Consider the following 14,885-nt stretch of genomic DNA (forward strand, 5'->3'; position numbering starts at 1 on the left):
GGAAGGGGTCCCTGGGCAGTGGGTTTTGGACAAATTCCCTTTCTTTGCATCCACAATGTGGGGTCAGAGCTTGGGGGCAGGTCCTGGGAGTGGGAAGCCTCTTCCTTGTGTCTTTCGCTCCACTTTTAGCTCATTGCACCCATATTGCAGACTTGGAAGGAAGCATAAGCTTCCCATTTCACAAAGGGGAAACTGAGGTGCAGATGTGTGGGCCTGGGGATGGCCGTCCCATAGCTTCCATCTAAGCCACCTCAGGGCCCCAACGCTCCTGGCACCCTCTTCTCATCCCTTGGCCTACGACAGGTCACCATGTGTAAATCTTTCCCAATAAAGTGTTGCACAAAGGCATTGTGTCCGTGCAGGTATCTGGGTGATAAACGGCAGGAAGGACTTAGGCCATGAAGTCCCGGGGTGAGGGACAGCTGCCCAGCCCAGGAACCAAACTGTCAGGCCTGGGGCACCAGAGGGACTTCAGCTCCCAGGAGACCTTTCACATCAGCGGCCCTGAGAAACTACAGGAAGTGTACCTTACTCCCTCTGGGCCACCTACTGGCCAGGTACACACCTGCCCCTGGCCCCTCCCTTACCTGGGGCAGTGTTTGCCTGGTGGCCACTAGAAACAGCCCAGCCTGGGGCCATGGAAGAAAACCCAACCTTGGAATCAGAAGCCTGGGGCTCCTCCAGGGGGTGGCTGGCCTCCCGGGAGGCCAGAGGAGGTAGGGATGCCAGGAGAAGCTCAGATCCCTCTGACCTTCGGGCTAGGTGGGAGTCCTGCTGGAGGAAAGGGGAGGCCTGGCCTCCTGAGTCTGAGAGCTAAAGAGAAGGTTCCACTTCCTGACATTATGGGGGAGAAAGGAACTGAAGGCTGAAACTCCGGGGTCTGAGGAGGAGAAGCCTAGAGAACCAGGCTAGTCTGGAAGGAGGGGAGGGCTAAGGGCTGGGAGTTTGGGTGTCTTGGGACTAGGAGAGGCTGGGTTCCCACACTTCTGAGCTAGAAGGGAAAGGAAGTTGAGGACTGGACTCCTCTGCCCTGGAGTAGGAGGGGTCCGCGCCTGGGGATGGAGTTGACGACTGTGGGCCCCTGGGTCCAGGGAAAGTAGAGACTGGCACCCGGACTCCTGGGCCTGAGGGAGGAGGGGCTGGGGACCTGGTTTCCTGGTCTGAGGGAGGAGGAGCTGGGTGCCTGGACTCCTGGGTCTGAGGGAGGAGGGGCTGAGGGCCTGGACTTCTGGGTCTGAGGGAGGAGGGGCTGAGGGCCTGGACTTCTGGGTCTGAGGGAGGAGGGGCTGAGGGCCTGGACCCCTGGGTCTGAGGGAGGAGGGGCTGGGGGCCTGGACTCCTGGGTCTGAGGGAGGAGGGGGGCTGGAGGCCTGGACTCCTGGGTCTGAGGGAGGAGGAGCTGGGGGCCTGGACTCCTGGGTCTGAGGGAGGAGGGGCTGGGGGCCTGGACTCCTGGGTCTGAGGGAGGAGGGGGGCTGGGGGCCTGGACTCCTGGGTCTGAGGGAGGAGGGACTGAGGCCTGGTTTCCTGGTCTGAGGGAGGAGGAATTTGGGCCCAGACTCCTGGGTCTTCCCAGCCCCCTGCCCCTCCCCAGGCCCATCGTTGTCCTCTGTGCTGAATGAGCTGCCCAGTGCTGCCACCCTTCAGTACCGAGGCCCTGGGGCGCTGCCTTGGGGGGTGCCGGAGGAGGAGGAGGAGGCTGGAGAAAGGAGCAGAAAGGCCTTCACAGAAGTCACCCAGATGGAGCTGCAGGACCCTCACCCTTCCCGGGAACTGCCCTGGCCCGTGCAGGCCAGACGGGCACACAGGTGAGGCCCCACCTCCGGCTGGGACCCGCACAGCCTGGGGCCGGGCCCTTCTCCCATACCTTGGACTCAGTCTCCTCCCTCTGTCCTCTGCCGCTCCTGGCTTCTGGGGCGTCTCTCTGCTACGCTCAGAGCTGCCTCTCTTGGTTTCTTTTTTCCCCTGTCTTTGTCTCTCCTTTGGACTCCAGGTGAGTGCTGCCTTTCTGTGGCTCTGGGATCTCTTCTCTGTCTCTGGGATTCACTGTCTCCCTGGTCTTCTCCAATCCTGTCTCTGCCTCTCAGTTCTTCTCTGTGTGTGTCCAAAATCTGTTAATATTTATTTCTCTCTGCTTTATGCCTTCCTTCATCTTTGCCTCCTCTTCAAAGCCTCCCTCTCTTTAATTTCTTTCTTTTCCCATTCTCACAGTACAATTCGCAGGGCCCAGTGAACAATGAAAATGCAGGTGCCCTCCTTCAAAAATGATTGTGGGCCCGGCGGGGTGGCTCACACCTGTAATCCCAGCACTTTGGCAGGCCGAGGCGAGTGGATCACCTGAGGTCAGGAGTTCAAGACCACCCTGGCCAACATGGCGAAACCCCAACTCTACTAAAAATACAAAAATTAGCTGGGTGTGGTGGCATGTGCCTGTAATCCCAGCCACTCGGGAGGCTGAGGCAGGAGAATTGCTTGAACCACAGAGATACAGGTTGCAGTGAGCCAAGATCGTGCCATTGCACTCCAGCCTGGGTGATAGAGCGGGACTCCATCTCAAATATAAATATATATATAGTATATATATGGAAAAAACAATAAAAAAACAACAATATATCACCACTCCCCTGCTGATCAGTGGCGGGATCGTGCCTGTGAATATAGCCACTATACTCCAGCCTGTACAACATATCGAGACTCCATCTGTATTTTTTAAAAGTAACAATCAGGCCGGGTGCGGTGGCTCATGCCTGTAATCCCAGCACTTTGGGAGGCCGAGACGGGCGGATCACAAGGTCAGGAGTCAAGACCATCCTGGCTAACACGGTGAAACCCTATCTCTACTAAAAAATACAAAAAAGTTAGCTGGGCGTGGTGGCGGGTGCCTGTAGTCCCAGCTACTTGGAAGGCTGAAGCAGGAGAATGGCGTGAACCTGGGAAGCGGAGCTTGCAGTGAGCCAAGATTGCGCCACTGCACTCCAACCTGGGTGACAGAGCAAGACTCCGTCTCAAAAAAAAAAAAAAAAAAAAAAAAAAAGTAATAAAGTAACAATATGACAAAAAAAAAATACAAATTAAAAGAACAGCTATCTATATAACATTTACCTTGTATGAGGTATTGTGAGTAATCTAGAGGTGATTTAAAGTGCTTTGGAGGGCTGGGTGTAGTGGCCCACATGAGTAGCCCCAGCACAGGTGTGGAGCCTGGAATTTTGAGGCTGGAGCCTGGAAATTTGAGGCTGCGTTGAGCTATGATTGCCCCACTGCACTCCAGCCTGGACAACAAAACGAGATGCTATCTCTGAAAAATCAGATAAAAAATAAAATAAAATTTTAAAAAAACACAGGAGGATATGTGTAGCCTGTATTCAAATACTATGCCATTTTATATACGGAATTTGGGCATCTACAGATTCCGGTATCCTTGGGGAGTTCTTGAACCAACCCCCTTGGATACTGAGGGACGATCGTATTTATAAAGTGAGAGCCCAGATAAACTCCAGCTAGGGCAAGCGACCCAGCATGACAGCACCCTGTGCGTCCCTCCCCTGACACCCCCTTTCTCCTCATGACGAGTTGGTAACCTTCTCCCCCAACATTTTTTTTTTTTTTTTTTGAGACAGAGTCTCGCTGTGATGCCCAGGCTGGAGTGCAGTGGTGCGATTTCAGCTCACTGCAGCTTCCGACACCTGGGCTCAAGCGATTCTCCCACTCCAGCCTCTCGCTTTTCTGTATAGCTTTGCCAGCTCTGTGCTCTGCAACTTTGTACAAATAGAATCATGCAGTCTTCAATCTTCTGTGCTGTTTTCTTCTGCCTAGCATTAGGTTTCCTTCTTTCTTTCTTTTTTCTGAGAAGGAATCTCACTCTGTCACCCAGGCTGGAGTGCAATGGTGCCATCTCAGCTCACTGCAACCTCTGTCTCCCAGGTTCAAGCGATTCTCCTGCCTCAGCCTCCTGAGTAGCTGGGATTACAGGCGCCCACCACCAGGCCCAGCTAATTTTTTTTTTTTTTTTTTTTTTGTATTTTTAGTAGAGGCAGGATTTCACCATGTTGGTCAGGCTAGTCTCGAACCCCTGACCTCAGATGATCCACCCACCTTGGCCTCCCAAAGTGCTGGGATTACAGGCGTGAGCCACCGCACCCAATTCGTTTCTTTTTTATTGCCACAGAGTATTCTATCTTATATATAGGCCACAATTTACTTCTCTGTTCTACTTTTGGGTTGTTTCTACATTCGGATGGTTCCCAGTCTGGGGCTGCAAAACCCCTCATTTTCTACCTGTTTCCCTCCCAGGCAAAGAAATGCCAGGGACCAGGTGGTCTATGGCTCTGGAACTAGGAGGGACCAATGGGCACGACTACTTCGGAGGTCCAAGGAGAAAACAAAGGAAGGTTTGCGAAGCCTGCAGCCCTGGTCATGGACACTGAAGAGTATAGGGGGTGCAGTGGGGTTCGGGTCATGTCCTGGGGGCAGGGCCTGGACTCCTGGGTGTGAGGGAGGAGGGGCTTGGGCCTGGATTTTGGGGTCTGAGGGAGGAGGGGCTGGGATCTGGATCTGAGGGAGAAGGGACTGGGATCTGGGTCTGAGGGAGGAGGGGCTCGGGGTCGGGACTCCCCGGTCTGAGGGAGAAGGGGCTGGGGGCCTGGACTTTTGGGTCTGAGAAAGGCACGGCTGGGCCGGGCGCAGTGGCTCACGCCTGTAATCCCAACAGTTTGGGAGACCGAGGTGGGTGGATCACCTGAGATCAGGAGTTTGAGACCAGCCTGACCAATATGGTGAAACCCCGTCTCTACTAAAAATACAAAAACTAACTGAGCATGGTGGCGCGTGCCTGTAATCCCACCTACTCGGGAGGCTGAGATAGGTGAATTGCTTGAACCCAGGAGGCGAAGGTTGCAGTGAGCCGAGATCGTGCCACTGCACTCCCGCCTGGGCGGCAGAGAGAGACTCCGTCTCAAAAATAATAATAATAATAACAATAATAATAATAATAATAGAAAGCAAGGCACGGCTGGGCCCCTAGTGCCGGAATGGGAGGAGCTGGTCCTGCTCCCGGGAAGGAACCTGAGCCTCTCTCTACTGCCCCCTGCAGGGCAGTTTTCGCCGGCACGGAGTCCTACTTCTCCCTGCTGCGCTTCCTGCTCCTCCTCAACGTGCTGGCCTCTGTGCTTATGGCCTGCGTGACGCTGCTGCCCACCTGGCTGGTAGGCGCTTCCCCAGGCCCTCCCTGCTCCAACACCTCCTCGCCCTGCGGCTCCTATAACCCCCACTCCCAGGGCCTGGTCACCTTTGCCACGCAGCCCTTCAACTTGCTCTCAGGAGAAGTAGGTGCCTGGGGCCTTGGGAGTTTCCCCCGCCCACCTGTGAGCCCAGTGCCTTCAATGACACGAACATCAAACCCTGACCCCAGACGCTGACTGTGAAGCTCCAGGAGCCCCACCTCCTCCCACAGTGGCCCCTGCGCCGCCTTCCCCCACAGGGTTACCTGGAATGGTCCCCTCTCTTCTATAGCTTCTACCCGCCCCGCCCACGCCTGGCGGTCACCTACCTGTGCTGGGCCTTTGCAGTTGGCCTCATCTGCCTCTTGCTCATCCTGCATCGGTCAGTGGCACCTGCACCCCTGACCCCATGACGGGATGGGTTGGGGTAGGGAAGCAAGTGGTGGTGGCAGAAACTCCCTCCCCAAGAATCCTCAGTCTTGCCGTGTAACCCTTTCTTCTGTGTCAGTTAAAATCAAGGTTTTGTGCCGGGCACGGTGGCTCACACCTGTAATCCCAGCACTTTGGGAGACCAAGGTCGGCAGATCACGAGGTCAGGAGATCGAGACCATCCTGGTTAACACGGTGAAACCCCATCTCTACTAAAAATACAAAAAATTAGCCGAGTGTTGTGGCGGGCACCTGTAGTCCCGGCTACTCCGGAAGCTGAGCCAGGAGAATGGTATGAACCCAGGAGGCAGAGCTTGCAGTGAGCCAAGATCAGGCCACTGCACTCCAGCCTGGGTGACAGAGCAAAACTCTGTCTCGAAAAAAAATAAAATAAATAAAAGTTTTGGGATTTTTTTTTTCATTTGTTTTTGTTTGTTTGTTTTTGAGACAGAGTCTTACTCTGTTGCCCAGGCTGGAGTGCATGATCTTGGCTCACTGCAACCTACACCTCCCGGGTTCAAGCAATTCTACTGCCTCGGCCTCCCAAGTAGCTGGGTTTACAGGCTCCTCCCACCACGCCCAGCTAATTTTTTGTATTCTTAGTAGAGACAGGGTTTTGCCATGTTGGTCAGGCTGGTCTCAAACTCCTGACTTCAGGTGATACACCTGCCTCGGCCTCCCAAAGTGCTGGGATTACAGGTGTGAGCCACTGCGCCCACCCTGTTTTATTTTTTGAGACAGGGTCTCACTCTGTCACCTGGGTAGAGTGCAGTGGTGCAATCATAGCTCACCTGAAGTCTGGGCCTCCGGAACTCAACTGATCCTCCCACCTCAGCCTCTGGAGCAGCTAGGACCACAGGGACGCACCATCATGCCCTGCTAAATTTTTTTTTTTTTTAATGTTATAGAGGCAGGGTCTTGCTATGTTGCCCAGGCTGTGCTCAAACTCCTGGACTCAAGAGATCTGCTCGTCTCAGCCTCCCGAGGTGCTGGAATTACAGGCATGAGCCAATGTGCCTGGCCAAAAGTCAACTTTTTTTTTTTTTTGAGACGGAGTCTCACTCTGTTATCCAGGCTGGAGTGCAGTGGTGCGATCTCAGCTCACTGCAACCTCTGCTTCTTGGGTTAAGCCATTTTCCTGCCTCAACCCCCCAAGTAGCTGAGATTGCAGGCATGCGACACCATACCTGGCTAATTTTGTATTTTTAGTAAAGATGGAGTTTCACCATGTTGGTCAGGCTGGTCTCGAACTCCTGACTTCAAGTGATCCACCCACCTCGGCCTCCCAAAGTGCTGGGATTAGAGGCATGAACCACGGTGCCCAGTCAATTTTACTCTTTTTTTTTTTTTTTTTTTTTTTTTTTTTTGAGAAGGAGTTTCACTCTTGTTGCTCAGGCTGGAGTGCAATGGTGCGATCTCCAGCTCACCACAACCTCCGCCTCCTGGGTTCAAGCAATTCTCCTGCCTCAGCCTCCCAAGCAGCTGGGATTACAGGCCTGTGCCACCACACCCGGCTAATTTTGTATTTTTAGTAGAGATGGGGTTTCTCCATGTTGGTCAGGGTGGTCTCGAACTCCCAACCTCAGGTGATCTGCCCACCTCAGCCTCCAAAAGTGCTGGGATTACAGGCGTGAGCCACCGTGCCTGGCTCAATTTTACTCTTTAATATATATATATATTGCAGTGTAGTGTCTGCTTAGCCCAGGCACTGTACTAGGATATGGAGAACCATTTGGGAGTCCCCAAACATATGTACAGCTTACCGTTTAGTAGGGGAGATACACTGTGGGACAGACTGTTAAATAGACAAGCAAGCTGGGCCCAGTGGCTCATGCCTGTAATGTCAGCACTTTGGGAGGACGAGGCATGTGGATCACCTGAGGTTGAGAGTTTGAGACTACCTGACAAACAAGGAGAAACCCCATCTCTACTAAAAATACAAAATTAGCCAGGCATGGTGGTGCATGCCTGTAATCCCAGCTACTCAGGAGGCTGAGGCAGAAAAATTGCTTGAACTCAGGAGGTGGAGGTTGCAGTGAGCTGAGATCGGGCCATTGCACTCCAGCCTGGGCAACAAGAGCAAACTCCATCTCAAAAATAATAATAGTAATAAAATAAACAAGCAAATCAATTATTTGAATTTGGGAGCAATACTATAGAGAAAACGAATGGGATGTGAGGATAGAGAGCAAGAATCAGCAAACTTTTTCTGTGAAGGGCCAGAAAGTAAATATTTTCGTCTTTAAAGGCCTTGCAGTCTGGGACTCAACCAAACTCTGCCACTGTAGTGCAAAAGCAGCCACACACAATACATAAATGAGTGGGTGTGGCTGTGTTCCAATAAAACTTTATTTACAAAAACAGTGTTGGCCCAGATTTGGCCCATGGAGTCTTGTTTGCCAACCCCTGTGATACAGAATAATGGGTAGGGACCCTCATTAGATGGAGTGGTAAAAGCCTTTCTATCTGGAGTAAGGGACCTGCAGATGAAGAGAAAGAAGAGAAGGAGCCAGGCAGGTGAACAGTCAAGCCACCAGCATTCCAGGCAGAGGGAGCTGCAAGTGCAAAGGCCATGTGGTAGGAAAGAGGTTTGAGGTGTTCTGAGAAATAAAAGGCCTGTATGAGAAGGGGCAGGGCCAGTTGCGGTGGCTCATGCCTGTAATTTCAGCTTTTTGAGAGGCTGAGGCAGGCGGATCACTTGAGGTCAGGAGTTTGAGACCAGCCTGGCCAACATGGTGAAACTCCATCTCTATTAAAAATATGAAAAGTAGCTGAGCATGGTGGCATATGCCTGTGGTCCCAGCTACTTGGGAAGCTGAGGTAGGAGAATCAGTTGAACCTGGGAGGCAGAAGTTGCAGTGAGCCAAGATCGCACCGCTGCACTCCAGCCTGAACAACAGAGCAAGACCGTGTCCAAAAAAAATTAAAAAAAAGACAAGGATTTAAGCTTTGAGAAGTAGGGAAGGGTCAGATCAGGTAGGCCCTGGCAGGTTATGCTAGGAAGAAGTTTCAATTTTTTTTTTTTGAGATGGAGTCTCCCTCTGTCACCCAGGCTGGAGTGCAGGGGCCAGATCTCGGCTCACTGCAAGCTCTGCCTCCCGGGCTCAGGCCATTCTCCTGCCTCAGACTCCCGAGTAGCTGGGACTACAGGCGCCCACCACCTCGTCCGACTAATTTTTTTTATTTTTAGTAGAGACGGGGTTTCACCGTGTTAACCAGGATGGTCTCGATCTCCTGACCTCGTGATCCGCCCATTCGGCCTCCCAAAGTGCTGGGATTACAGGCGTGAGCCGTGGCGCCTGGTGTGCCCCCGTCTCTTGAGTCTTTACTTGCCATCTTCTCTGGGTCTCTGTCTTCTTCTCGGGTCTTCCCGCCCAGCCCCCTTCTCTGGGTGCCCGTACTTCTTATGGGTCTTTGACCCCCATCTTTTGTAGATTTAGTTTCTCCTTTCTCACTGTTTTGTATCCCTTTCTCCGAATCTCCCTCTGGGGCCTCTGTCCCTCCTCCACATCTCTGTCTTTCTCAGGGCCTCTGTCCCTTTCACTCTGGGTTTCTGCCCCCTTCGCTCCGGGGCTCTGTCCCTGTCTCCTAGGTTTCTGCCTCTCTCTGTGGGGTGCCTGTGCTCCAGGTCTGTCTCTGCATCTCCCTTGGACTTTGCCTTCAATGATTGTAGGTGTCTCCGCCTCTTTGACTCTGTCTCCATCTGATGGCCGCTCCCCTAGTACCCAAGGCCTTAGGGTTCGTCTTCCCCATTGGTCCCAATATGAGGGATCCCCCCATAACCCCCGTTCCTGGCTGTCCTTTCACATCCCGTCTCCCCTCTCAGCTCGGTGTCCGGGCTGAAGCAGACACTGCTGGCGGAGTCCGGGGATCTGACCAACTACAGCCACCGGGTGTTCTCGGCCTGGGACTTCGGCCCCTGTGGGGATGTCCACGTGCGTCTGCGCCAGCGCATCATCTTGTACGAATTACAGGTGCGATTAGGGGGCGGGTTATGCAACGGGGTAGGGACCAGACCTGACTGGGCTGAGATAACGCACAGGGCCTAACCCGGTGATGGGGCCTCCGGAGAGACGCTAGGCAGCTCCTTCTCCAAGAAAGACAGGTCCTGGGGAATGAGAGAGTTGAGAGGAGGCCGCGATAGGGCTACCCGAGATCCAAGGGTGTAGGAAAAGGATGCGCCAAGTCTGGGATCAGTGGCTCATGCTCGTAACCCCAGTACTTTGGGAGACCGAGGCAGGTGGATCGCTTGAGTCTAGGAGTTCGAGACCAGCCTGGGCAACATAGGGAGGCTCCCTCTCTACCCAAAAAAGCAAGCACAAGAAGCGGGCAGGGCTTTAAGGCAATTTGGTTCAAAGTTAAGTGATGGGAGCGGCCAGCGGGGCGTCTTGATATAGATGAACTGGAACTTCAGGCCAGGCATTAAGCGCAGGGCCGCCTAGGGGCGGAGCCTCCGATAAGCAGGGCTGACCAGGGGTGGATCTTGGGGGTGTTGGGCGGAGCTTCAGGGGCAGGGCCTGGGGTGCTGAGATCGGCCGCCCAGGGATGGGGACTTGGGTTGCTGGATTGGACCGCGGAGGGGCGGGGCTGTAAAGGGCCACTGGTTTCTTAGAGCGCCCCGGAGCGGGTGGAACCGGGACTGCAGAGGTTGTTAGCTGGTGGGGAGACGACTGCATCAGTTCACGTTGAGGAGGATCTCTGGAGAGCCAGGCCTGGGGAACCCAGAGGCCAGCGCCTTGGGAAATGAGGTCCAAGCGGGCATCTCTCCTGCCTTCAGGTGGAGCTGGAGGAGACAGTGGTGCGGCGCCAGGCTGCTGTGTGGACTCTGGGCCAGGAAGCCAGGGTTTGGTTGGTGCAGGTGCTGCTCAACCTGCTGGTGATCACACTCCTTGGGGGAGCCTATGGCATCTATGGCATCTACTGGGCTACAGAGAGCATCGTGGCGCTGCAGGTGTGGAGGGTCTTGGAAGAGGAAGCCAGGGAGTCCTGGAACCTATATTTCCAACGATGGAGGGAGGGAATGGAAGTTTGGGATGCCAGAGGTCTTACACAGGAAGTATGGGAGAGGGTATGTTTGGACCCTGGACTGCGGGATTTTAAAGGAAGAAGAGAGACTGGGTGCGGTAGCTCACGCCTGTAATCCCAGCACTTTGGGAGGCTGAGGTGGGGGGATCACGAGGTCAGGAGTTCGAGACCAGCCTGACCAACATGGCGAAAATCCGTCTCTACTAAAAATACAAAAATTAGACGGGCGTGGTGGTGCACGCCTGTAATCCCAGCTACTCAGGAGGCTGAGGCAGAAGAATCACTTGAACCCGGGAGGCAGAGGTTGCAGTGAGCCAAGATCGCACCACTGCACTCCAGCCTGGGCGGCAGAGCCAGACTCTGTCTCAAAACAAACAAACAAACAAACAAAACAAAAACAAACAACAAAGAAGAGGTCTGGGGGAGGACCTTAAGCTTGGCTCCTCCAGGACCCCAAGCCTCTACTCATGGTCCACTCCCTCTCCCAGGAGACGCCCCTTGTTCAGGAGTTGCCACTGCTGAAGCTTGGGGTGAATTACCTTCGGTCCATCTTCATCGCTGGGGTCAACTTTGTGCTGCCGCCCGTGTTCAAGCTCATTGCTCCACTGGAAGGCTACACTAGAAGTCGCCAGATCGTTTTTATTCTGCTCAGGTTCCAGCCTCATGGGATGGCTGGGGATGATGGAGGGTCAGGGCGGTCAGAGGGATGTTGGCGCTGACAGGTAAGACACCGAAATCCTGCTGATATCGGATCCAGGGATTCAAATCCTGACTCCGCTGGTCAGGCGCGGTGGTTCACACCTGTAATCCCAGCACTTTGAGAGGCCGAGGCTGAGGTCAGGAGTTTGACACCAGCCTGACAAACATAGTGAAACCCTGTCTCCAGTAAAAATACACAAGTTAGCCCGGTGATAGTGGTTTCTGTAGTCCCGGCTACTCGGGAGGCTGAAGCAGGAGAATCGCTTGAGCCTGGGAGGTAGAGGATGCAGTGAGCTGAGGTCGCGCCACTGCACTCCAGTATGTACAACAAGTGAGACCCTGTCTCAAAGAAAGAAAGAAAGAAAGAAAGAAAGAAAGAAAGAAAAAAAGAAAGAAAGAAAGAAAGAAAGAAATCCTGACTCTGTCGCTGGGCCTCAGCTTCTTCATCTGTGAGATGGGTTGAATGCGAGCGCGTTCCACTGAGAAGGGGACTGCCACGTGGTGGGTACTGGATCAGGGCCCATTCTCTGCCTTCCCCCCGCCAGGACCGTGTTTCTTCGCCTGGCCTCCCTGGTGGTCCTGCTCTTCTCTCTCTGGAAATAGATCACTTGTGGGGGCGACTCTGAGGCTAAGGACTGCAAAACCTGCGGCTACAATTACAAGGAACTTCCGGTGAGAACGGCATGGGGTCTGCCTGGGACTCCTGGGTCCCTGAAGGAAAGATGGAGCTAGGTGGGTCCAGACTCTTGGTTTGGGCGGAGAGGGGAGCTCGGGATGCTGGAACACTCTCCCATGGGTATGAATGTTTGAAAAACGAGGATCACCAGAGAAAGTATTGACAGGGTCTCATGGGCTTGCGATGTGGAGACTCGGACGCGTGGGCCTCCAGGTGCTCGGGTCCTGAGGTCTTTCTGACCTATTTCTTCCTCCTTCAGTGCTGGGAGACTGTCCTGGGCCAGGAAATATACAAACGTCTGCTCTTTGATCTGCTGACTGCCTTGGCAGTCGCGCTGCTCATCCAGTTTCCTAGAAAGTGAGAGCCCCGCCCCTCGCTGTGGCCCCGCCCCTCTAGGACCAGGCCCTGCCCCATCGCGCTGTTCTTTTCACCGCGCACCTTTTTACTGTTCCCGCCTCTGCCGGCTCCCTTTGCTTGCCCTAGGTCCACAGATCTCCCCCACTCCCCGCCCCTGTTTTAGTGGGTTACTTCCCTGTGGCCCCGCCATTACCACCACGACACCTGGGTCCAGTCTAGTCCTCTGGACACACCCCCTCCACGTGGAGGCTTGAAAGTCCCGCCCCCTCCTAGATACTTGCTTCCTATTGGCGGGCAGGGCGGTGGAGGCGGGGAAACTCCAAGTCGCCTTGCCCCTGACTGGGGCCCGGCCCCGCCCCGTCCTTCAGGCTCCTCTGTGGCCTCTGTCATGGGGCGCTGGGTCGTCTGGCGGGGACCCAGGAGTTCCAGGTACCGACGAGGTGCTGGGGCTCATCTACGCGCAGACGGTGGTCTGGGTGGGGAGTTTTTTCTGCCCTTTGCTGCCCCTGCTTAACACGGTCAAGTTCCTGCTGCTTTTCTACCTGAAGAAGGTAAGGGGTAGGGGGGGACTCTTGGGTCTGAGGCAGGAGGTATTGGGGCTCGCACTCCTGGGTCCTGGGCAAGGAAGATCCTGGAGGCCTGGATTACTAGGTCCTAAGAGAGGAGGGGGTTGGAGGACAGACTCCTGGATCTCAGAGAAGGAGGAGTCTAGGGCATTCTGACTTCTATGTCTGAGGATCCGGGGACTTAGACTCCGAGGTCCTAGATGAGGAAGGGGCTCAGACTCCTGGTTCGGGAAAAAGGAGAGGCAGGTAGGCCGGGCGTGGCGGCTCACGCCTGTAATCCCACTATTTTGGGAGACTGAGGCGGGTTGATCACCCTGAGGTCAGGAGTTTGAGACTGGCCTGGCTAACACGGCAAAACCCCGTCTCTACTAAAAACACAAAAAAAATTTAGCCGGGCTTGGTGGCGAGCGCCTGTAATCCCAGCTACTTGGGAGGCTGAGGCAGGGGAATTGCTTGAACCAGGTTGGTGAAGGTCGCAGTGAGCCTAGATCGCGCCACTGCACTCTAGCCTGGGCGACCGAGCGAGACTCCGTCTCAAAAACAGAAAACAAACAACAACAGCGAAACAAATTAGCCGGGAGTGGTGGTACACACCTGCAATCCCAGCTACTCGGGAGGCTGAGACACGAGAATAGCTTGAACCCGGGAGGGGAGGCTGCAGTGAGCGCCACTGCACTCCCGCCTGGGCGGCAGAGCGAGACTGTCTCAAAAAAAAAAAAAAAAAAAAAGAGGCACAGACTCTTGTGTTTCAGATCCCCTTTCTCCGTGCCTTGCCCCCACCAGCGTACCCTTTTCTCCACCCACTCTCCGGCTGCCCGAACCTTCCGGGCCTCCACGGCGAATTTCTTTTTCCCCTTTGTTCTTCTCCTGGGTCTGGCCATCTCCAGCGTTCCCCTGCTTTACAGCATCTTCCTGTAAGTGCGAGAGGTTCCTGCCACTCTCCCTCCCTCTCCCCACATTCACTGTTCAGACTCCTGGCTCTACGTGAGCCCAGCCTGTCTTGACTTCAGGATCCTGCCTTCTAAGCTGTGTGGTCCATTCCGGGAGCAGTCGTCCATCTGGACCCAGATCCCTGAGTCTATTTCCAGCCTCCCTGAGACCACCCAGAACTTCCTCTTCTTCCTGGGGACGCAGGCTTCTGCTGTGCCCCTTCTGCTGATCTCCAGGTGAGGTGGGCCAGACTTCTGGGTCTGGGTTTGAATGCGTGTGATTTGGGGGCCACCACCTGCGTCCAAGAGAGGAAAGGCTTGGGGGTGGGAGTAGGCAACGTACTGAGTCTGAGGGAGGAGGCCTAGGCTCCTGGACTGCTGGGTCCGAAGGAGGAGGTGGGTGGGATTTAGGACTCCTGGATCTGAAGGCGGAGGTGCTGGGGGACTGAACTCCTTGGGCCTGGACGAGGAGGGTCTTAGGGGTCCACATCCCTGACTTCGAAGGGCGTGTCAGGAGTGGCTTCCGTTCCTGTCTCCTCCAGCATCCTGATGGCGTACTGTGGCTCGGGCTAACTCCTACGGACGCCTTATCTCTGAGCTCAAAGGTCAGAGAGAGACGGTGAGCCAGGCGGGTCCCTGAGAGGGCCCCTGGGGAACATGGAAAGGGATTGGGGAAGAGGGCTGTCACACCTCCACCTCTCTTTGCCCCAGGAGGCGCAGAATAAAGTCTTCCTGGCACGGCACGCTGTGGCGCCGACCTCCACCAAACCGGCTCTTTGACCCCCGCAGCTCACGTCCCACTTTCAGACCCCAGGCCCATTGTAAGCCTAGGTCACAACATCTGTAAACTAGGAGAACTGGAGAAGACTCCACGCCCTTCCAGCTTTGGTATCTGGAGATTTCCAGGGCCCCTCGCCGCCACGTCCCTGACTCTCGGGTGATCTTTCTTGTATCAATAAATACAGCCGAGGTTGCAGAGCGCGCT

The 14,885-nt window shown here is 54.7% G+C and overlaps 1 protein-coding gene across 1 annotated transcript; it reads left to right on the forward strand.

The window, feature by feature from the left end:
- Positions 1 to 637: 637 nt before the first annotated feature.
- LOC103247502 (voltage-gated chloride channel TMC4-like) lies at positions 638 to 14,866 on the forward strand. Its single transcript, XM_073005542.1, is given in 17 exon segments — positions 638 to 716; positions 1,595 to 1,808; positions 4,294 to 4,449; positions 5,093 to 5,324; positions 5,480 to 5,601; positions 9,475 to 9,622; positions 10,426 to 10,599; positions 11,162 to 11,325; positions 11,918 to 12,044; positions 12,308 to 12,405; positions 12,774 to 12,838; positions 12,841 to 12,956; positions 13,755 to 13,885; positions 13,982 to 14,137; positions 14,443 to 14,457; positions 14,459 to 14,519; positions 14,612 to 14,866. Coding segments are annotated over 17 exon segments (2,127 nt in total). The 3' UTR covers positions 14,681 to 14,866.
- Positions 14,867 to 14,885: the final 19 nt, after the last annotated feature.

This window comes from Chlorocebus sabaeus, chromosome 16, assembly GCF_047675955.1.
Source record: "Chlorocebus sabaeus isolate Y175 chromosome 16, mChlSab1.0.hap1, whole genome shotgun sequence".
In the NCBI taxonomy this organism is placed as follows: Eukaryota; Metazoa; Chordata; class Mammalia; order Primates; family Cercopithecidae; genus Chlorocebus; species Chlorocebus sabaeus.